General features: G+C 41.1%; 1 protein-coding gene across 1 annotated transcript in view; it reads left to right on the top strand.

Annotated features, from left to right (window-relative positions):
* Positions 1 to 24,236, top strand: part of LOC117511160 (SEC14-like protein 2) — a 41,895-nt gene that overhangs the window by 853 nt on the left and 16,806 nt on the right. The window contains exons 2-9 of the mRNA XM_034171142.1: positions 916 to 991; positions 6,121 to 6,164; positions 8,275 to 8,337; positions 8,502 to 8,690; positions 9,770 to 9,865; positions 10,787 to 10,847; positions 10,946 to 11,029; positions 15,670 to 15,776. Coding sequence (XP_034027033.1) covers positions 916 to 991; positions 6,121 to 6,164; positions 8,275 to 8,337; positions 8,502 to 8,690; positions 9,770 to 9,865; positions 10,787 to 10,847; positions 10,946 to 11,029; positions 15,670 to 15,776 — 720 coding nt within the window. The remainder of the gene's footprint in view (positions 1 to 915; positions 992 to 6,120; positions 6,165 to 8,274; positions 8,338 to 8,501; positions 8,691 to 9,769; positions 9,866 to 10,786; positions 10,848 to 10,945; positions 11,030 to 15,669; positions 15,777 to 24,236) is intronic.

Raw genomic sequence — 24,236 nt, 5'->3', positions numbered from 1 at the left:
TTCAGTGGCAGCTAGGATTATTCTGAAACACTGGAAAACCCCAAAGCTCCACAGATTAAAGAACGGATAAATATGATGATAAAGACAGCTTCATGCAAATGTTTGCATTATAACAAAGGATGGTACCACAGCACCAAATTGGTTGTCATTTTGGTCTTGCATTGCTGTTGCTGCCCGTCAGCGGGACGACAGCTGATTTTCTTGCCTCTGGTATTTTATTTTATTTTATTCATTCTGTATTTAATTATGTTTTTTTTTCTTTCTAAGAGCTTCCATGCCTTGTAGAGCTATTGATGCTTTTCATTTGCGCATGGGAGCCCTGCTTGTTGATGCTGGAAAGCGTTGTGTGATTGTCCTGCACCAAGTGAAAATTCCCATTAAAAACATGAATTACAAAAAAATTAGACCAAATTATCAGGGAAGGGACCTTGGGGAGTTTGGGGCAAGTTTTTTTTTCCTTTTTTTAAAGGAGGTGTGACAGAATGCCATTGGACTAAATCATGAAGTGAAAAACGAATTGACAGATTCGTGTAAACATTTTGATTTTGTGAGATAGCATAAACAGTTCCATGTTATGATGAGACCCGTTTTATTGCCTGTGAGCAGCCGGGCATTGTTGATGACCACGACCAATTTGTGCAGAACTGTGTGTAATTAAGCCACCAAGTCACAAGCTGTATTACAAAACAAAATTGTGTAACCTGAATAGAACAGCTCCACAGTGGATTAAAAAGCAACAAAGAAGTACTGTATTCATCGTGACTGTTATATTTAATTTTCAAAGTCATAACTGCAGCCATATTCTAACAGTTAAATATTTCCTTGAGGATTGCTTCAAAATATTAATGTGTTCCCCAGTTAATTTGCTCCAATATGCAATGTTTGCTGGTCATGTTTATGTGTGTCTCTGGTTAGTTTAAAGAGAGGATTCAAGACATTTTTCCTCAACTTCCTGCACAGCACGACCACTTCTTGTTACGGTGGCTCAGAGGTGAGCAGAAAAATCAATGAAGAACCTGCCATGCACTCACACACGCACACACAACACACTAGCCCTACAAAAGAAAACTGTTTTCACACAGTTCCTGTTCTTGTTGTGAGTTTGGAAACGTTTGCATATTCCATTTGCACTTATTTAACAGGCAAATTCTGCCAGTGCTGTGTGATTCGAGCATGGCAGAAGCAGTTGTGGTTTATTACATGACAGGACGTGATGCAACACTTGTAAACCTTCTATAAAGATGCAGTGAGATTGTGAAAGAAAGCTGACATGATTTCATCTCAAATCATGAAGTTCAAACCACAAATGAATACAACCAAACTGTTGTCAGACTTATAATGAAACAGAATACAGCATACAACTTCTGTGCTTGTTTTTTCCTCTCTCTCTGCTCAGAAATCATTTTAGTATTCCACAGGCTGTCATTTCCCTGGTGCCTGTTGAGATTATGCACTGAGGCATTGTTGTCTTTCATTATGGAGAACAGGTCTAGCACGCTGTGCGTCTGCTTAATCCACGTCTAATCTTATTAAAGGAGCGCTGTGGCTGCCGACAGCCTGTCTGCCAGCAGACTGTGTACTGCACTGTTTCTTTGCCTCTCCAGAAACAAGTTCCATGAATCTGAGCAATTCCCAGAGATTTCATGACAGGAATTCAGAGTGGAAGTGAAAACGGCTTTCATCTCATTTTGCATATTGTTGTCTACATTAATAACTGTAAAAGTTGTGCAAGTGCTCTTTTGTTAGGCCTCTAAGAAGAACATTTCAAGTAATTTCTGTTTCATTGTGAGTGTGTGCATTGTAAACCTGAAAACTTGAAACTGCTGGTTTTACTATGATGTTGGATAAACTGAACAAAAATATAAACTGGTCATGCAAATTATGTCATGTTCTTTGCTCCAACAAATGCTTTTTGATTTTTAGGGCTGACTACAACTTAGTACCCTCTCATTGACCTGACCAACAACGCTGCACATGCACATTTTGACGTCTTGGGTGCAACAGGAGAGTGGTAGTGCAACAGTTTGAATTTTAGTTTATAAGGGTGAATTTTTTTTTTTTTAGCATCAAAATCAGAGTTTGAATTTGAATTTCTAAGGTTGAATTTGTTTAGCATCAAAATATTCAGCCTTATAAACTTCAATCTAAAAAAAAAAAAATCAACCTAAAAAAAAAAATTCAACCTCAAAAAATAGAAAAGCAGCAAGAAGCAATTGACCCCTGTCTCAGTCATCCGATGTTCAGCCGATCACGTTTTGCTCCACTGGTCATGTGACACAAAGACCAAATCGAAAGAAGAAGATGTAATACATTCAGCCAATGCCGTTTTGCTCCATTGGTCATGTGACACAGAGATCAGATCGAAATAAGAAGACAACAAGACTACATTGCTGATGGTTGGATGATTGAGACAGGGATCGATTGATTCTCCCTGCTTTTCTATTTTTTTGAGGTTGAATTTCTTTTCCTTAGGTTGAAGTTTTTAAGGCTGAATATTTTGATGCTAAACAAATTCAACCTTAGAAATTCAACTTCAAACTATGATTTTGATGCTGACAAAATTCAAATTCACACTCTGATGGCACAGATTTACTTCCATATGCATCTGTACCGGATCTGCTGTGTTGACCCTGACTGACTAGGGAATGAATTCAGTGTTTGCATTCATAAATAATGCACTGATTAAATTAAATTTATCCCAAGTGAAGAGATGACCCCCTGCCCCCCCCCCCCCCCCCCCCACGAATAGGCTTGCTTAAAAAAGCTGAACTTGTCCTTTAAATTAATAACCATAACTTAATTATATATATATATATATATATATATATATATATATATATATATATATATATATATAATATACGAGGTCTGTTAGAAAAGTATCCGACCTTTTCATTTTTTTGCAAAAACCATATGGATTTGAATCACGTGTGATTGCATCAGCCAAGCTTGAACCTTCGTGCGCATGCATGAGTTTTTTCACACCTGTCGGTTGCGTCATTCGCCTGTGAGCAGGCTTTGTGTGAGCAGTGGTCCACCCCTCTCATCAGATTTTTATTGCGAATAAATGTCTGAACGATTTGGAGCTTTGCTGCATCAAATTTTTCCAGAAACTGAGAGAGACCTCCAGGTGGACACCATTCAGAAAATTCAGATGGCTTTCAGAGATAATTTTATGGGGATTACACAGATTAAAGAGTGCTCCAGTTGGTTTAAAGACCGCCCACAGCGTCTGAGAGCGCGGCGCACTCCGAGCGCCGATCGACAGGCTGACACCCCGCTGAAACAACCAGATCATTTCCAACGTGAAGGCTTTGTTGATCCGGGACGTCGTCTGACTTCCACAAAAATGGCAGAAGACGTGGACATCAAGACTTTTTCGGCACAATCCACTGTTACAGGAGTTTTTTTCATGGAAAGAGAAGCGGAGGGATGCGCCACGGAGCCGCGAATGGCGCGGGACAAAATCACCTCTGTGTTGGTCTCACAGGACGGCTTTTAGACGGCTTTCGGTGTCTTTTCAGTCGTGTGACTATCCAAGAAATTGTGAATGAGCTGGACATGCCAGGACATGTCCTGTGAGGCTTCATCACGGCGTTGCTTTGCGCCATGCGGCTCCACCGCGACGCGTGGAATTCCTCCGCACGTCTGTCTCAATGTGCCGAAAAAGTGCAGATGTCCACGTCTTCCGCAATTCCTGTGGAAGTCAGACGACGTCCCGGATCAGCACAGCGTCCAGTGTGGAAATGAACGGCACATTTCACTGTTACAGGAGTTTTTGTCATGGAAAGAGGAGCGGAGGAATTTTGCGCGTCACAGTGGAGCCGCATGGCGCAAAGCAATGCTGTGATGAAGCCTCACAGGACAAAAAACTCCTGTAACAGTGGAAGGTGCCAAAAAAGTCTTGATATCCACGTCTTCTGCCATTTTTGTGGAAGTCAGACGACGTCCCGGATCAACAAAGCCTTCACGTTGGAAATGATCTGGTTGTTTCAGCGGGGTGTCAGCCTGTCGATCGGCGCTCGGAGTGCGCCGCGCTCTCAGACGCTGTGGGCGGTCTTTAAACCGGCTGGAGCACTCCTTAATCTGTGTAATCCTCATAAAATGGTCCCTGAAAGCCATCTGAATTTTCCGAATGGTGTCCACCTGGAGGTCTCTCACAGTTTCTGGAAAAAATTGATGCAGCAAAGCTCCAAATCGTTCAGACATTTATTCGCAATAAAAATCCGATGAGAGGGGTGGACCACTGCTCACACAAAGCCTGCTCACAGGCGAATGATGCAACCGACAGGCGTGAAAAAACTCACGCATGCGCACGAAGGTTCAAGCTTGGCTGATGCAATCACACGTGATTCAAATCCATATGGTTTTTGCAAAAAATAAAAAGGTCCGATACTTTTCTAACAGACCTCGTGTGTGTGTGTATATATATATATATTTTAACATATGTAGACATCTTACTTAGTATATCTAACAAAATTTGTCGAAAGAAGAAGGTGATTTTATTTGAACGACAATTATTAGTTGGCAAAAAGTGTTCTAAAATTGATTAATTTGAGTTTCACCTTAAATTTAAATATCTGCTGGAGTAAGTGCCTTCTGAAATTTTGAGTTTTGTCAAGTTTGTAATTTTTACATCAATTTTTCTCATTGAGACAGCAGTTCCTTTTTTAGAGTGTATATGTACTTGAGTGCATGCCAACCAGTGCAAGAACTGTGGAAACCACAGGCCACATCAGTGATTTTTGAAACCAATAAATGACATTTTCTACAGTGACAATTAACTGTAATTATCCCAATAAAATTCAGATCATGTGCATTATTTCGTCTGGTGTGTGTATATCTGAGTGACTAAATTGGGCCTGAAATTTGTCTGACAACTTATATTTTCATTAGCAATGAAAACACAATCATGTTTGATGAGAGATGATCAAAAAAGTCATGTTCTCCAAATCAAGAAGAAACCGAGACTCAGTTTCTATTAACCTGTCGATAACTCATCTTTATATTAACAGTCTGATGGACTCTCTGTCTGTGTGTGTGAGACACAAAAACAAGGGCTGGCTTTCAATTTACCTTTGGTACAGTGGTCGATTTTTGACTCAAGGTCAGTCAGGCAGACAGTGTTGCTGAAGAATCCATTTTTCTTCAAAAAATACAGCACATTTACATCCTGTTATGCTTGGATGTTCTCTGCATGTAATATCACCCCCACGATGAGTTTAATCAATGATTTAGCCTCGGGTGAACTAAAAAAGGCTCGGACAAAAGCCCACGTGGATTTCCACTCAGTCTGACACTTCAACATTGCCATATCAGTTGTACTGAACCATATTAATACGAATTGTGTCCATCAAATAGTCTAGAATAGAGAAGACATTCCTTTTGTCCTGAACCTCACTGTGCTGGAGATGACATCACTCACCACCCTCAAGGGGAGTGACCCTTATTACTCTGATGGTTTTGTGCTGTTCAAAGCATGGTGTTCCTGAGAGCATTATTCTTTACACACTGACTGCTGTCCTCCAGTGAAAGCAAGTCCTGTACTAAGTAAGTCCTGCACAGGCACTGATTTTACAGATTGGTAGACTGGATCGATGCAGATAAAATGTCTTGTCCAAGGACACAAACGGAGAGCATGTAACACCTGGAATCGAATCTGAGCACTGTGTGTGTGTATATATAGCTAGTCCAACTCCTATCCCACAGAGCCACAAACTCCTTTATTTGACACCTGACGTGGTCTGCTTCCTTTCCAATAAGATACGCTTCCTATCTTACAAGTTAATTTTGGTTTCATTTGTCCAAACAATCTTGTTCCAGAATTGGGCAGATTTTTAAAAATCTTTTCTGGCAAAGTCTAATCTGACCTCCATCTTCTTGCAAGTTGTCGTAAACCCTCATTCATTCGTGTTCTTGACTTTGCTTCAAGGATACATGAACATTTCCAAGTCAACAAATATGTCAGGTTTCAGATCCTTTCTACTGTGAGCAGGAATTTTACTAATGATAAATGTGTTTTGCTTGAATTCTAATTTAATTTGCCACACTGTTAATTTTGGTTCAATTCCATTTAGCCTTTGGCATTACTCAGAGACATTTCTCTTCAATCTTTTTCAGCCAGAAACTTCAATGTGCAGAAGTCTGAGGCCATGCTGAGGAAGGTAAGATTCAGATCTGTTGAGACAAACGTGAGCAGAGTTCTCACAAAAGTACAGCTGAGGACACATAATGTCTTCATGTGGGTTCAGGCAGTTTTTTTTTTTTTTTTTTTTTTTTTGAGTGACTGATTTGTTTTGAAGGTGCATTTGAAGTGACACATCACAACATATTTAGTAATGCAATTTAAATTTGCATATTGTTCAACATCACTTTTTTTAGAATCTAGAATTAACAGTTAAATACATTTGGGTTTTCAGGAATAATTGGAATAATTTCCTTCACCGCTGTTCACTGCAACGCATAACTGATCCCCTTCCTGCTGATCAGGCAGGTTTTACGGTCACCTAGTGACCTCATAAACGCTGTAAGCCACTTACATCACTGCATTCTGCTCAGGATGATTTCTACAAGCAATCTAACATCAGTGATGGGCAAAGCTAACTGAAAAGCTAGTTTTAATAGGCACAAATCCACTGACTGAAAAGTTACCTGTGATAACGCTAAACTGGTAAAGGAAGATTTGAAACTACTGCGAACTTTTATTATATGAATTAAGTTATGTTGAGGAGTAGATCCACAGTCAAACACATTTGAATTGTTGTGAAAGTGTAGGAACACGGACCCACAACAGGGGGGCGCAAATGAACGGACAATGGAGGAAGTCAAATAACAACACTTTACTGTTGTGAATAAGCACAACAAACACAGCAGATTTACAATAGTAGACAAAGAAGTCAATTCACAAAATGTGGCACGTGGGCAGGCTCGAAGATAAGAGACGTCTGTCCAAAGCAGAACCGGAACCACACGATTTCCTCTGCCACCGAGCCCCGGGAATACTGGAGCCGCCAAGTCCCGAACACCCAGGTGGCCACTGCCTCCGCTTGTCGGATCTGCTACTGCTGGCGAGGAACAAAAACAGTTAAATGTGGGTGCGTTTGCACCCAGCAACACGTATGGTGGGAAAACCACCTCCACCTCTCGTCGGAAGAAATGTCTGCTATCCAACGCACAAAGTAACAAAGTATTAATGTCAGGAAGACAACACAGTCGGCTGAGCACTTTACCTCCTTGGTAGAGCGATATCTCGGCAAAGAGGTGGAGATGTCGTCTTGCTGATATACCACTGAAGATCAGATGATTGGTGACAGCTGTCGTAGGTGATAAGTGACAACTGTCACCCCGGCTGCTCCTGTGAGGCGGCAGCGCCCTCTGGTGCCTGGAGCCCGCACTCCAGGCAGGGCGCCCTCTGGTGGTGGTGGGCCAGCAGTACCTCCTCTTCAGCGGCCCACACAACATGAATATGAGGATGATATGAGAAAGTGGCTGCCTGTGTAGATCTGCTATAATATCATGCATTCACTATTTAACATCATTCATTCATCATCATTCTGAACCCGCTTAGTTTTGTTAAGGGTCACAGAGGGGAGCTGGAGCCTATCCCAGCAGTCACTGGGTAAGAGGCGGATTACACCCTGGACAGGCTGCCCCTCTATCACAAGGCCAACAAACGTAGACGAACAAACTCATTCATACTCTCGCACACACCTACGTTCAGTTTCAGAGTTTCAAATTCACAGAACCTAGATCACCTGGCAGGAACCCGTACAAACATGGGGAGAACATGCAAACGCCACACAGATCTGGATCTTCTCGCTGTGAGGCGACAGTGATAACCACTAAATGGTAAATGGACTGCATTTATATAGCGCTTTTCCATCTGCGCGAGATGCTCAAAGCGCTTTACAAATAATGCCTCACATTCACCCCGATGTCAGGCTGCTGCCATGCAAGGCACCCACTACATAGGCAGGAGCAACTAGTGGATTAAGGACCTTGCCCAAGGGCCCTTAGTGATTTTCCGGTCAGGCTGGGGTTTGAACGGAGGATCCTCTGGTCTCAAGCCCAACGCTTAACCACGAGACCATCGCCTCCCACTAAGACCCACCTCCCCACTAGACCCATGTCCCCACTTAGACACTGTGCTGCCCCATGTAATATCCAGAAACAAACAAACTGAAGGATCACTTTACTGTTCACTGTAATGTTTCAGCAAACTCATGAATCCTGTGATTATTATTGACATTAACATACATCCAACTTTTCTTCCAGCACTTGGAGTTCAGGAAACACATGAAAGTCGACACAATAATCACAGAATGGCGCCCCCCAGAGGTAAATGCCTAAACCTTTATAAACAAGAGTTTAGGCATCATCATGGTTACCATGGTTTCACTGGAGATCTGTACTTTAAAAACTTAAGGAATTCTACAAATATGAGACAAAGAATCCACTACATGCCTGATCAAGCAGTTGTGTGACTTTTAAAACATTTCCAGGTGATCGAGAAATATCTGTCGGGAGGGATGTGTGGCTACGACCGGGATGGCAGTCCAATCTGGTACGATGTAATTGGTCCTGTGGATCCCAAAGGCCTGTTTCTGTCTGCCTCCAAGCAAGACTTCATTAAGTCGAAGATCAGAGACTGTGAAATGCTGCAGAAAGAATGCAACCTTCAGTCAGAAAGGGTAAGAGCAGAGAAGCAGATCTGAGCATGGGCCAGATCCTGGATTAAAAAAAAATGATATAAATACACTGTCTTGCAAGCTTAAAGAAAGAGTGTGTGTGTTGGAGGGGATTCCTGGATTTGCTCCCTTAATTAGATCTGCTGCAGAAGTTAATAGTTTCCTCCTTGGCCCATACCCCACCCTTCCACCAAGTTTCAAGAAAATTGATTTAATAGACTAAAGGAAAAAATATGCACGGTGCTTATATCTGTGAAGAGGTGATGGTGGTTTGTTGGCAGAGGTATGCACTGCCCAAGGGGTGTTTTAGTTTTAAAATGTAGCAGTTGTAGATATGGGGCAGCATGGTGGGTACGTGGTTAGCACTGTTGCCTCTCAGCAAGAAGGTCATGGGTTTGATTCCCACCTGTGGCCTTTCTGTGTGGAGTTTGCATGTTCTCCCCGTGGTTGTGTGGGTTCCCTCCAGGTGCTCTGGCTTCCTCCCACATCCAAAGACATGCAGGTTAGGTGGATTGGAAACTTTAAATTGTTTGTAGGTGTGTGTGTGTGTGTGTGGGTGTGAATGTGTTTGTTTATGTATATGTGACCCTGCGACAGACTGGCATCCTGTTCAGGGTGTACCCCGCCTCACGGTCTATGACCATTTGATTAGGCTACATCCCCCCCACCCTCAGTTGGACTAAGTGGTTGAAGATGTGTGTGTATGTAGTTGTAGATATGAGAATAAAGTCTGGTGTTTCCATATTTTGATCAATATCATATAAATGGATTCTTCTGCAGCTCCCCCAGTCAACTTCTTTTTCCAAATTTCTTCATTTATTTTAAACTTTTTTTTTTTTTTAGATCAGTTAATTCACAACAGCACATTAATGATGTGGTGATCTCATGAGAATTACCATGTTTTTAAATTTTCTCTCAAAATATTTAATTTGCTCTTAGGGAGATGAGTTCTCAGTTGTAGAGACTGGTCTGTTTTTCCTTTTATGAACTCACGCGAGAGTTTGCCACTCTATCTTTCGTTATTATTTTTCAGAATCAAATGTTTAGTTTATTACTGTGCCTGTTTGTATGTTTTCTTTTAGCTGACCAAGAATGTAGAGTCGATCACCATGGTTTATGACGTTGAAGGTCTTGGCCTGAAACACTTATGGAAGCCTGCCATTGAAACCTATGGAGAAGTACACACACACACACACACCAGAAGTTGCTGTCCCACTCCCCATGTTGTGGACACCTTCACCTACAAATAAAACTTAACGTGAAGAGACTATATTAAGACCAGAGTCAGTACCTGTGCCATGAAAAGCACCTTCATCGTGGGAACGCGCATTTGAAGATTGTCACCTTAAACTGACAGTTTAAAGGACATGTTGCTCAGAATTTATAACACAGATTTTGGCTGTTAGCGGTCACGTGACGATGTACCTGTATTCATTTGTGCATGTCCATGAACAGTCTGTAAACATACACTGATCAAATCAAAGCGCTACAGAGACTGCCGTACACAAAATACTTGTTAGTACTCATTTTTCTGAGTCTTTCCAGCAGTGTTTGTGTCACTCTGAGCAAACGTCCCAGCGTGCTGTTGAGTGGAATGTAGATGAGCTTCTGCAGACATTAAGAATGGAGCCGTGGATTAATTGCAGAATTCACATAGGTGTGATGTTGTCTTGATGACTTGTTTTTAAAGTGATAACAGTGTTAATTTCAATACAATTGTGGTAAAAAAAAAAAAATTAAGAGTTGGGGTGAAGTGTATCTTCTGTTCTGTATGGAGGACAGAATCGGGTGATGTGCATGACATTCGTCCACATTCCCAAGCTGGTAGGGAGTCCTGAAGCTGTGTATTGGGGGGGGGATTTCCACAGCAACAGCAGCGGTGCAGAATATGGACTTGTGCCACACGAAGCGCAGTACCGCCCGTGAAATAGCAGACAAACTGTTTTCAAGGCACATTCATTTTTGACTCTAAATGTTCCATTAATAGCACTTTCTGTTAAATCACCCACATAATGTTCACCAACCTAACATGCAAAATTTCAGACTGCCCCCTCACAGACTGGTCAGAAACCCTCTGATATCATTTTCTGTATCTCCAGATTCTCCAGATGTTTGAAGACAATTACCCAGAGGGCCTGAAACGGCTGTTTGTCATTAAAGGTAATTATGCCTCCTCAGGCTGTGAGCACATAATCTATGTTGGTCCTTGTTAAAGATGAGCAAATTAATTTGGCTGATACAGTTGTTTCTTCTTGCAGCTCCGACACTTTTCCCTGTAGCCTACAACCTTGTAAAGCACTTTCTGAGTGAGAACACACGACAAAAGATCTTTGTTCTGGGAGGTGAGAAGCTACGTACATGATTACGTTGCATTTTAATGGCTATATTAATGACTCATTTCTTCTCTTGTTTTCACATTTAGGTGCAACATCTTTAAAAAGCAAAAAGTTTGAGTTGTTATTGAAAAAAAAAAGGGCAAGAAGATAAGTAACAGATGTCAGCGTAAACTGCATTTTGCGATGTGTTCCTCCACTTCGTATCATTTACCAGAATAATCATAGCAACACTAATCTGTTATATCAATAATACAATAAATGTTTTATTAACAGGCAAGTGAATCAAAGAACGACTGACCTTTTTCACAGTTGAGTGACATCCCACAACATGTACGACTTCACCAAACACTGCAGTTTTTTTTTTCTGTGGAGTCCAACCAAAATCACCAATGTTACTGTGCACCCAGAAAGTATTCACAGCACTGCACTCTTTCCACATAGTCTTTATGTTGCAGCCTTATTCTAAAACGGATGAAATTCATTTTTTTTCCTCAAAATTCTACACACAATACTCTATAATGACAATGTGATTTTTTTTAAATAGATTTTTGCAAATTTATTAAAAATTAAAAAACTTATGTACATAAGTATTCACAGTCTTTTCCATGAAGCTCAAAATTGAGCTCAGGTGCATCCTGTTTTCACTGATAATCCTTGAGATGTTTCTGCATCTTAATTGGAGGGGTAAATTCATTTTACTGCACAAGATTTGGAAAGTCACACACCTGTCTACATATAAGGTCCTACAACTGACAGTTCATGTCAGAGCATCCAGACATGTACAGAGACATCCTGGATGAAAACCTGCTCCAGAGCGCTCTTGACCTCAGACTGGGGTGACAGTTCATCTTTCAGCAGGACAATGACCCTAAGCACACAGCCAAGATATCAAAGGAGGTGCTCCAGGACAACTCTGTGAATGTCCTTGAGTGACCCAGTCGGAGCCCAGACCTGAATCCTATCGAACATCTCTGGAGAGATCTGAAAATGTGTGTGCACTGACATTACCCATCCAACCTGATGGAGCTTGAGAGGTGCTGCATAGAGGAATGGACCTAACTGCCCAAAGATAGGTGCACCAAGCTTGTGGCATCATATTCAAGAAGACTTGAAGCTGTAATTGCTGCCAAAGGTGCATCAACAAAGTGTTGAACAAAGGGTGTGAATACTTATGTACCCATGATTTCTTAGTTTTTATTTTTAATACATTTGCAAAATTAAAAAAAAATCTTTTTCATGTTGACATTATGGGGTGTTGTGAGTAGAATTCTGAGGGAAAATGACTTAACTCCATTTTGGAATTCTGATTATTGGTGACTTTAACATTCATATAAATAAGCCTTCTGATCCCCTCTGCAAATCATTTATGGAAATTGTGGATGCATTAGGATTTTGGCAATGCATTTGGGATTCGACGCACATTAGTGTCAATACCCTGGATTTGGTTCTCAAACATGATGTTGATGTCACCAATATTGACATCATGCCTCTTGCTTCGGTGGTCTCTGATCACTCACTCATTAGGTTTAAAGTTTCGCTGCCGTGTTTAGTGGAACAACAATCTTATTTATCACTGCAGCAATCCATCAGCTCCTCAACTACAACTGAACTCGAAGCTAGACTGCCTGATATCTTAGATTCACGTTTGGAAAATGCCCAATCAGTTGACAGTCTTGTGGATAGTTTAAACTTTAAACTCAGTGCTCAAAACTACACTCGACATGATTGCACCACCTTTGTTAAAACCACGCCAACCACCAACAGAAATGACGTAGTTCAAAATTAGAAGTATTCCACCTTGCGTGGTGTGATGCTATCTTAGACTATAAGCATGCACTACTGGCTACAAAGTGGACCTATTACTCTGATTTGATCAGCAAAAACAAGCATAACTCAAAGTTCTTGTTCGATATGGTGGCAACACTTATACATGGGCAACCACCTGTAGTTCACTCTCCTTTTACAGCACAAGATTTTGTGGATTATTTTGAGAAGAAAATAGAAGACATTAGGTTGAGCATATCCCAGCATGCCTTAACCCAGCCACTACACCCTACTATTGAGGTGGGCGCCATTACTGAGGCATTACCGACATTTGATAGTATCTCACTAGACAAGCTGATAAAACTCGTAACGTCAACAAAAAGCACAACCTGTTTATTTGATCCTATACCAACAAAACTGTTTAAGGATCTGTGGCCCACTCTTGGGCCGACTGTGCCAGTGAGATCAGGTTTTAAGGTTCTGCTACTAATCTATAAAATTGTTCAGACTGGCACTTCCCTACCTAGCTGACCTAATTAAACCCTACATACCGACCCGGGTTTTGCGTTCTCAGGATGCAGGACTACTTAGTGTCCCTAGAGTAAATAAAAAGTCTGCGGGTCACAGAGCTTTCTCTTATCGTGCTCCTGTTCTGTGGAATGATCGCCCTGCATCAATAAAACAGTCAGATTCTGTACAGACTTTCAAGTCCAGACTTAAGGTGCACTTATTTTCCCTTTCGTATGGTTAGCATACTGGCATAGTATGTTTCTATGATTTTTACTCTTTTAATTCATTTTATTAGTAAACGGAGTGGGCCGCGGCCTCAACTTTATCTAAAGTCTGGGTCTTTTAGTGAAGCTTAGGGCTAGTGAGTCTGGTCTGCTTGAGGTTTCTTCCTCAGAGGGAGTTTTTCCTTACCACTGCTGCTCTGGGGGTTAGTAAAGTTAGACCTTACTTGTGTGAAGCGCCTTGAGGCTACCTTGTTGTGATTTGGAGCTATATAAATGAAAATAAATTGAAATTGGAATAAGGCTGTAACATAACAAAATGTGGAAAAAGTGAAGCACCATAAATACTTTCTGGATGCACTGTAGTTACCCATCGACACAGTATATTTCCTGTGTTTCCATCGCGGTTCCCAAACTACAGGTTATGCCTTTCTAGGGATGCAAAGAGCTGTTACAGAAGAGGCACACATGCTGGGGGAGAGAAAGATGTGAAGTTGAGATGAGTTCATGTAATCTATTTCATATTGGAACAAAGAGCAAATAGGAACTACAAAGCTTCTAAGATTCAACATGGTAAGCTTTAGGGCCTTGATGTACAGCGCACAGGGTATAGCACATAGTGCAAGTGTATTTAGGTTGTGTCCAAAATCCACTTTGCTGTTTGCACTGGATGTAAACTGAACACATCGTAAGGAGCAGGATGTAAAGAGATTGTATGTTTTTGGCATTACATAAATTAAACCCTTTAGTCTATGAGCCAGTCATCAATTTTGACCTAATCGGTTTCACGTAAGGTGACAAAACAATACTTAGAATCCAGCCTCAGTGTACCATGGCCCACAAAAAATGTATGATAACTAGGGTGGTAGTTATAGCCAGGTTGGGGTCAGTGAAGAATTGCACAGAGGTCAAAATGTAAAAATGCTCCAATCATGTTGAAAACTATAACACATTTGTCTGATCATAACAATTCCAAAAAGGTATAGTTTGGACTATCTATGACTGACTGTTCTGGAGTTACAGGGTAAAAACAGCAAAATGGTGAGAAAGGTCAGTTTGTACAGGTGTCTAAAGTTAAAGTTGCTCCAATTTTATTAAAAATTATTGGTTGAAATAAAGATTAAAAAAAATGAAATAGTTTTGACTGTGTTGAATGCTTTGTCTCCAAAGTAAAGGTCAAACACGGTCGATGTACATTGGATTCTATGACATGTGACATATGTTACCCTGTAACATGATAACTAAGCATCACACATGGTGTAAACTATTCCTTCTTAGAACCTTATTAACCCAACCAATAATTTGGGTTATCATACATTTTTGTGTAGGCCATGGTACACTGAGGCTGGGTTCTAATTGCTGTTTCATTATCTTAAGTGGTACCCAAAACCTGCTTGGCCCATGGACTACTTTAAGAGTTCGGGTGCACTGGAACCTGTTGCTTGGTTACTTAAATGGTGGACTCAAGTGGGCGGTTCTGCCGAGTTAATGGAGCTGCACTCGGGGGGTGAGCAACCACCAGAGCTCCCTGAGCTGAAGCAGTGAGGTGACATTTTTGTAGTTTTTCATTTGAGTTTACTTATATTTACTTTAATTGCTGTTTTCAATTCAGTTTTCCATTTTGTGTGCATGCAGAATGTACAGATGTCACATACCTGTTTATGTAAGGTGTATCTGATTATTGCATCTTTAACACTGCAACACACTTGCAGCACTGCACCTGACTACACATGATTTTTAAGACCAACGCACCCACAGAAACACAGATGAGTGCAAATGTTCCTGCTCATTAAAGAACATGGGCACTGGGCATGAAAGTAACACTTGTGCTGCTTTGCTTCAAGTGGAAGATAAAATAATTTTCTTGTAGAAAATGCACAGTTTGTTTCCTCAAGGAGCTCCAAATCAGAAAACACTTACTACTTATTTGTGTTTTTTGGATGATGGTTTTAAACAGTATCTTTTGGTATTCACAGTATGTGTGGGAACTGTTGGATGTCACACAAACTCTGGAGGGAGTCAAAATGATGATAGAAAAATTTGTTTACTTTGCCTGACCTTTGACCTCCCTATGCAAGGCCCATGCAAAAACTCAAAATATTTCATTTTGACCAGCATGTAACTTTTTTTTTTTTTTCTCTGGTTGGACAGCCAACTGGCAGGAGATATTACTGAAGTATATCGATGCTGAGCAGCTGCCTGTGATATATGGGGGAAAGCTGACAGATCCTGATGGAGATCCCCGCTGTCGGACCAGGGTGAGTCAGTGAATCAGCATTACGTGCACCTATGGGTGCCATTTTCTGATGCTCAGGTGTGTTGAGGATGAGTTGGAACAGACGAGTATCCACTGCAGATGCTGCTTTATCATTCTTGCAATACGATTTGTCAACAGCGATTGTCTTTGAGCTAAGTAAGGTGTGTACATGTGTAACTATTAATGTGTCAGCTGTGTAAAGTTGGAGCTTTCTAACTATCTGCAGTCACACTCTGAACATCCTGCTGTGGATAAACGTCTGATTCCAGCTACAGTCCTCCTGTAAGTCTGTTCAAAATAAGTAGCAGTGAACAGTAGTTTTCTTTTGCTGGTTTGCATCGTGTTTGAGTAGCTGGAGAGCTGCGGCTTTGCTTTGCAGAGATTGTGCTTGGCTAATATGCATAACCCACACGTATTTTTGACTGCTAAACTTTGTTACTGTTAAACCAGTTTTTCCTGCTTAAACACTGGATTACAACTTGTTATTAATGACCTTTATACTGGCGGTGTTGTGGATCCTGCACCTGTTATATATTTGACTGGAGTCACTCGGTGACAATAGAAATAAATGATTCTGAACTGGATGACTGAGGCACATCAGTAATCAATAAAGCTGCTATCATGGCAATTTAGAGTTGCAGTTAAGCTACAAATCTGGCAACTTTCTCTGTGCCTGTCTTTTTAACAATACTAACAAAGACAAGAGTACAAATAGGATAGAGTAGCCGCGTTAAATACTTATCACCACACCTGTTAATTACTGTGTCATTAGGTTCAGGTGACTTTATTTGTACCTGTAAGTACATTTTTCTTTCAGCAAGCAGTTAGTACTGCAGCCAGACAGGGTGGCTGAGTTTGTGCTAAAATCATGCACGGAAGTGGATTTAAAAATATTATTTAAATATCAATAAGCGCACAGTGAGTATAAATCAGTGTAAAAAAAACAAACAACAACAAAAACCCGTTGGGTTTTGTTGAATCTGAAGCAGTTGCAGTTGTGCTCAAACGTTTACGTACCCTGGCAGAATTTTTGCTTTTTTTGGCCATTTTTAAGAGAATATGAATGATCAATCAATCAATCAACTTTTTTCTTATATAGCGCCAAATCACAACAAACAGTTGCCCCAAGGCGCTCCATATTGTAAGGCAAGGCCATACAATAATTATGAAAAACCCCAACGGTCAAAACGACCCCCTATGAGCAAGCACTTGGCCACAGTGGGAAGGAAAAACTCCCTTTTAACAGGAAGAAACCTCCAGCAGAACCAGGCTCAGGGAGGGGCAGTCTTCTGCTGAGACTGGTTGGGGCTGAGGGAAAGAACCAGAAAAAAGACATGCCGAGAAGGGGGGCAGAGATCGATCACTAATGATTAAATGCAGAGTGATGCATACGGAGCAAAAAGAAACAGTGCATCATGGGAACCCCCCCACAGTCTACGTCTAAAGCAACATAACCAAGGGATGGTCCAGGGTCACCCGATCCAGCCCTAACTATAAGCCTTAGCGAAAAGGAAAATTTTAAGCCTAATCTTAAAAGTAGAGAGGGTATCTGTCTCCCTGATCTGAATTGGGAGCTGGTTCCACAGGAGAGGAGCCTGAAAGCTGAAGGCTCTGCCTCCCATTCTACTCTTACAAACCCTAGGAACTACAAGTAAGCCTGCAGTCTGAGAGCGAAGCGCTCTAATGGGGTAATATGGTACTACGAGGTCCCTAAGATAAGATGGGACCTGATTATTCAAAACCTTATAAGTAAGAAGAAGAATTTTAAATTCTATTCTAGAATTAACAGGAAGCCAATGAAGAGAGGCCAACACGGGTGAGATATGCTCTCTCCTGCTAGTCCCCGTCAGTACTCTAGCTGCAGCATTCTGAACCAACTGAAGGCTTTTTAGGGAACTTTTAGGACAACCTGATAATAATGAATTACAATAGTCCAGCCTAGAGGAAATAAATGCATGAATTAGTTTTTCAGCATCACTCTGAGACAAGACCTTTCTGATTTTAGAGATATTGCGTAAATGCAAAAAGGCAGTCCTACATATTTGTTTAATATGCGCTTTGAATGACATATCCTGATCAAAAATGACTCCAAGATTTCTCACAGTATTACTAGAGATCAGGGAAATGCCATCCAGAGTAACGATCTGGTTAGACACCATGCTTCTAAGATTTGTGGGGCCAAGTACAATAACTTCAGTTTTATCTGAGTTTAAAAGCAGGAAATTAGAGGTCATCCATGTCTTTATGTCTGTAAGACAATCCTGCAGTTTAGCTAATTGGTGTGTATCCTCTGGCTTCATGAATAAATAAAGCTGGGTATCATCTGCGTAACAATGAAAATTTAAGCAATGCCGTCTAATAATACTGCCTAAGGGAAGCATGTATAAAGTGAATAAAATTGGTCCTAGCACAGAACCTTGTGGAACTCCATAATTAACTTTAGTCTGTGAAGAAGATTCCCCATTTACATGAACAAACTGTAATCTATTAGACAAATATGATTCAAACCACCGCAGCGCAGTGCCTTTAATACCTATGACATGCTCTAATCTCTGTAATAAAATTTTATGGTCAACAGTATCAAAAGCAGCACTGAGGTCCAACAGAACAAGCACAGAGATAAGTCCACTGTCCGAAGCCATAAGAAGATCATTTGTAACCTTCACTAATGCTGTTTCTGTACTATGATGAATTCTAAAACCTGACTGAAACTCTTCAAATAGACCATTCCTCTGCAGGTGATCAGTTAGCTGTTTTACAACTACCCTCTCAAGAATCTTTGAGAGAAAAGGAAGGTTGGAGATTGGCCTATAATTAGCTAAGATAGCTGGGTCAAGTGATGGCTTTTTAAGTAATGGTTTAATTACTGCCACCTTAAAGGCCTGTGGTACATAACCAACTAACAAAGATAGATTGATCATATTTAAGATTGAAGCATTAAATAATGGTAGGACTTCCTTGAGCAGCCTGGCAGGAATGGGGTCTAATAAACATGTTGATGGTTTAGATGAAGTAACTAATGAAAATAACTCAGACAGAACAATCGGAGAGAAAGAGTCTAACCAAATACCGGCATCACTGAAAGCAGCCAAAGATAATGATACATCTTTGGGATGGTTATGAGTAATTTTTTCTCTAATAGTCAAAATTTTGTTAGCAAAGAAAGTCATGAAGTCATTACTAGTTAAAGTTAATGGAATACTCAGCTCAATAGAGCTCTGACTCTTTGTCAGCCTGGCTACAGTGCTGAAAAGAAACCTGGGGTTGTTCTTATTTTCTTCAATTAGTGATGAGTAGAAAGATGTCCTAGCTTTACGGAGGGCTTTTTTATAGAGCAACAAACTCTTTTTCCAGGCTAAGTGAAGATCTTCTAAATTAGTGAGACGCCATTTCCTCTCCAACTTACAGGTTATCTGCTTTAAGCTACGAGTTTGTGAGTTATACCACGGAGTCAGACACTTCTGATTTAAAGCTCTCTTTTTCAGAGGAGCTACAGCATCCAAAGTTGTCTTCAATGAGGATGTAAAACTATTGATGAGATTCTCTAACTCCCTTACAGAGTTTAGGTAGCTACTCTGCTCTGTGTTGGTATATGACATTAGAGAACATAAAGAAGGAATCATATCCTTAAACCTAGTTACAGCGCTTTCTGAAAGACTTCTAGTGTAATGAAACTTATTCCCCACTGCAGGGTAGTCCATCAGGGTAAATGTAAATGTTATTAAAAAATGATCAGACAGAAGGGAGTTTTCAGGGAATACTGTTAAGTCTTCTATTTCCATACCATAAGTCAGAACAAGATCTAAAATATGATTAGAGTGGTGGGTGGACTCATTTACTTTTTGAGCAAAGCCGATAGAGTCTAATAATAGATTAAATGCAGTGTTGAGGCTGTCATTCTCAGCATCTGTGTGGATGTTAAAATCGCCCACTATAATTATCTTATCTGAGCTAAGCACTAAGTCAGACAAAAGGTCTGAAAATTCACAGAGAAACTCACAGTAACGACCAGGTGGACGATAGATAATAACAAATAAAACTGGTTTTTGGGACTTCCAATTTGGATGGACAAGACTAAGAGACAAGCTTTCAAATGAATTAAAGCTCTGTCTAGATTTTTGATTAATTAATAAGCTGGAATGGAAGATTGCTGCTAATCCTCCGCCCCGGCCCGTGCTACGAGCATTCTGACAGTTAGTGTGACTCGGGGGTGTTGACTCATTTAAACTAACATATTCATCCTGCTGTAACCAGGTTTCTGTTAGGCAGAATAAATCAATATGTTGATCAATTATTATATCATTTACCAACAGGGACTTAGAAGAGAGAGACCTAATGTTTAATAGACCACATTTAACTGTTTTAGTCTGTGGTGCAATTGAAGGTGCTATATTATTTTTTCTTTTTGAATTTTTATGCTTAAATAGATTTTTGCTGGTTATTGGTGGTCTGGGAGCAGGCACCGTCTCCACGGGGATGGGGTAATGAGGGGATGGCAGGGGGAGAGAAGCTGCAGAGAGGTGTATAAGACCACAGCTCTGCCTCCTGGTCCCAACGCTAGACAGTCACAGTTTGGAGGATCCAAAAAAATTGGCCAGATTTCTAGAAATGAGAGCTGCTCCCTCTAAAGTGGGATGGATGCCGTCTCTCCTAACAAGACCAGGTTTTCCCCAGAAGCTTTGCCAATTATCAATGAAGCCCACCTCATTTTTTGGACACCACTCAGACAGCCAGCAATTCAAGGAGAACATGCGGCTAAACATGTCACTCCCGGTCTGATTGGGGAGGGGCCCAGAGAAAACAACAGAGTCCGACATTGTTTTTGCAAAATTACACACCGATTTAATGTTAATTTTAGTGACCTCCGATTGGCGTAACCGAGTGTCATTACTGCCGACGTGAACTACAATCTTACCAAATTTACGCTTAGCCTTAGCCAGCAATTTCAAATGTCCTTCGATGTCGCCTGCTCTGGCCCCCGGAAGACAATTGACTATGGTTGCTGGTGTCGCTAACTTCACATTTCTCAAAACAGAGTCGCCAATAACCAGAGTTTGATCCTCGGCGAGTGTATCGTCGAGTGGGGAAAAACGGTTAGAGATGTGAACGGGTTGGCGGTGTACACGGGGCTTCTGTTTAGGGCTACGCTTCCTCCTCACAGTCACCCAGTCAGCCTGCTTTCCCGACTGCACAAAACACAAAAATGTTTTTTTCACTCATGGTTAGTGGTTGGGTGAAGCCATTTATTGTCAAACAACTGTGTTTCCTCTTTTTAAAACAAAATGACAAGAGAACTACCCAAATGACCCTGATCAAAAGTTTACATACCCCTGTTCTTAATACTGTGTGTTGCCCACTTTAACATCAGTGACAGCTTGGAGTCTTTTGTGGTGGTTGTGGACGAGGCTCTCTGATGGTAAAGCTGCCACTGAATGTGTCTTGGACTTTATTTACATCAATTACAAAGAAATACAAACAGTATGGCACGTTATGGTAAATCTGCATGGAGTAGACAGTTCTCAAAAACTGAGTGAATGTACAAGAAGCAGAAAAGTGAGGAAAGCCATCAAGACACCCAGACAACCCAGAAGAAGTTATAGGCTTACGTGGCTGTGATTGGAGAAATTGTGCACAGTGCAAGCTTTGCATTTTGCATCACTACTCTTAGCTTCATAGTGGAGTAGAGCAGAGAAGGATTTTCTTTCATCAAAACAGATCAGATCTAGGCTTGCATCTCAGATGTACCTCCTGGCAATTTGTAGCTAAACTTTCAGGTCTTCTTTTTAAGAAAATCCTCCTCTATACCACTTCATCATGAAGATGGATAACTGGTGATACAAAATGCAAAGTTTGCACTGTGCATAATTTCTCCAATCACAGCCACGTAAGCCTATAACTTCTTCTGGGTTGTCTGGGTGTCTTGGTGGCTTTCCTCACTCTTCTTCTTGCACAGTCACTCAGTTTTTGAGAACTGTCTACTCCATGCAGATTTTATGTAAACTTTGGATCAGGGTCATTTGGGTAGTTCTCTTGTCATTTTGATTTAAAAAGAGGAAACAGTTGTTTGACAATAAATGGATTCACCCAACCACTAACCATGAGTGGAAAAAAACGTTTTTGTGTTGTTATTCATATTCTCTTAAAAATGGCCAAAAAAGCAAAAATTCTGCCAGGGTATGTAAACCTTTGAGCACAACTGTATTCTCAGACTTTTTTATGTGATCCTTTAGAATCCAACAAGCAGTCATGCCCCCGTACCCGATAGAATGATTTAATATTTCTCAAATTAAATGAGTGATAAACCAAAAGCTTTGTGCGTTAATCTGCACATTGAACACACATTATAATCTTTTTGAAAAATGGAGAAGAAGGTGATGTCCAACCAAAATCATCAATCTTATTTACCTGTGGACACTATATATTTCCTAGGTTTCCAACATAATGTGGGATTTTTTTTTTTTTTTTTTGCACATTGTACTTCACATTATGATCTTGGAGGAAAAATGGAGAAGATGATGTAATGTTTAGCAGCAGCCTTTTTTTCTTCTTCTTCTTACTGATTTTTAATGATCTCAAACTCATAGTATCCAGTTTGTTTTGTGTAACCCTGATCCTGTTAGCTCTCAGGAGCTATGTTCAGTAGGTCCTGGTTAGTATTTGGATGGGTGACCTCTTCGGAAGACCAAATTGGGGGGGGACTTGACTTGAATCAGGAAGGGCTTCCAGCGTAAAACTTGTGCCAAATCCCAATGCAGATCCAAATCCTAGTGCTGGATCCGTTGTGGCAACACTGAATACAACGGGACCAGCCGCACGGCAAACAACAATGACATCATTTTCAACCTCCAAGCTCTGACAGAAAATGATTAATCCGCTCCAAAATAATTATTTTATATACAGCGTCCGGCACACATGGGGTGTGCAGCCAGTACATTCTGAGTGCCGGTCCCAAGCCCGGATAAATGAGGAGGGTAAAACAAGCCAACCCAACTATGCAGACTAAAAATCAAATTTCCATATCGGAACGGTTGCGGCCCGGGTTAACAACGTCTGCCACCGGTGCTGTTGCCCAATAGGGTGCCGGTGGAAATTGGGCTACTGCTAGGCGAAGACAACAAAGAAGAGGAGGAAGAAGAAGAAAACTAGAAGGGTGGAAATGAGAGTGGGGATTTTGAATGTTGGTAGTATGACTGGTAAAGGGAGAGAGCTGGCTGATATGATGGAGATGAGAAAGGTAGACATATTGTGTGTGCAAGAGACCAAGTGGAAGGGAAGTAAGGGCAGGAGCATCTGCGGTGGGTACAAGTTGTTGTACCATGGTGAGGACAGGAAGAGAAATGGTGTTGGGGTCATTTTAAAGGAAGAGTATGTTAAAAGTGTGTTGGAGGTTAAGCGAGTGTCTGACAGGGTGATGAGTGTGAAGTTGGAAATTGAAGGGGTGATGATGAATATCATCAGTGCAGTAGAGTTTGTTTAATAAAATCTTGGAAAGTGAGAGGATGCCTGAGGAGTGGAGATGAAGCGTGCTGGTTCCTGTTTTCATGAACAAGGGTGATGTGCAGAGCTGCAGTAACTACAGAGGCATAAAGCTGATCAGCCACAGCATGAAGTTATGGGAAAGAGTAGTAGAAGCTAGGCTTAGAAAACAGGTGAAGATCTGTGAGCAGCAATATGGTTTCATGCCGAGAAAGAGCACTACAGATGCAATGTTTGCTCTGAGAATACTATTGGAGAAGTACAGAGAAGGCCAGAAAGAGTTACATTGTGTGTTTGTGGACTTAGAAAAAGCTTATGATAGGGTGCCAAAAGAAGAGCTGTGGTATCGTATGAGGAAGTCTGGAGTGGCAGAGAAGTATGTTAGGGTGATGCAGGACATGTACAAGAATAGTGTGACAAAGGTGAGATGCGGAATGACAGACTTATTCAAGGTGGAGGTGGGATTACACCAAGGATCAGCTCTGAGTCCTTTCTTGTTTGCAGTGGTGATGGACAGATTGACGGATGAGATCAGACAGGAGTCCCCATGGACTATGATGTTTGCAGATGACATTGTGATCTGTAGTGAGAGTAGAGAGCAAGTTGAGTCTAGTCTGGAGAGGTGGAGATATGCTTTGGAGAGAAGGGGAATGAAAGTCAGTAGAAGCAAGACTGAGTACATGTGTGTGAATGGGAGGGAGCCCAGTGGAATAGTGCAGTTACAAGGAATAGAAGTGGTGAAAGTAGATGAGTTTAAATATTTGGGGCCAGCTGTTCAAAGTAATGGAGAGTGTGGTAGAGAGGTGAAGAAGAGAGTGCAGGCAGGGTGGAGTGGGTGGAGAAAGGTGGCAGGAGTGATTTGTGACCAAAGAATATCAGCAAGAGTGAAGGGGAAAGTTTACAAAACAGTAGTGAGACCAGCTATGTTGTACGGCTTAGAGACGGTGGCACTAACAAAAAGACAGGAGGCAGAGCTGGAGGTGGC

Source organism: Thalassophryne amazonica, chromosome 5 (genome assembly GCF_902500255.1).
Source record: "Thalassophryne amazonica chromosome 5, fThaAma1.1, whole genome shotgun sequence".
NCBI classification, from domain to species: domain Eukaryota; kingdom Metazoa; phylum Chordata; class Actinopteri; order Batrachoidiformes; family Batrachoididae; genus Thalassophryne; species Thalassophryne amazonica.
This window is presented reverse-complemented; position numbering and strand designations above follow the sequence as displayed.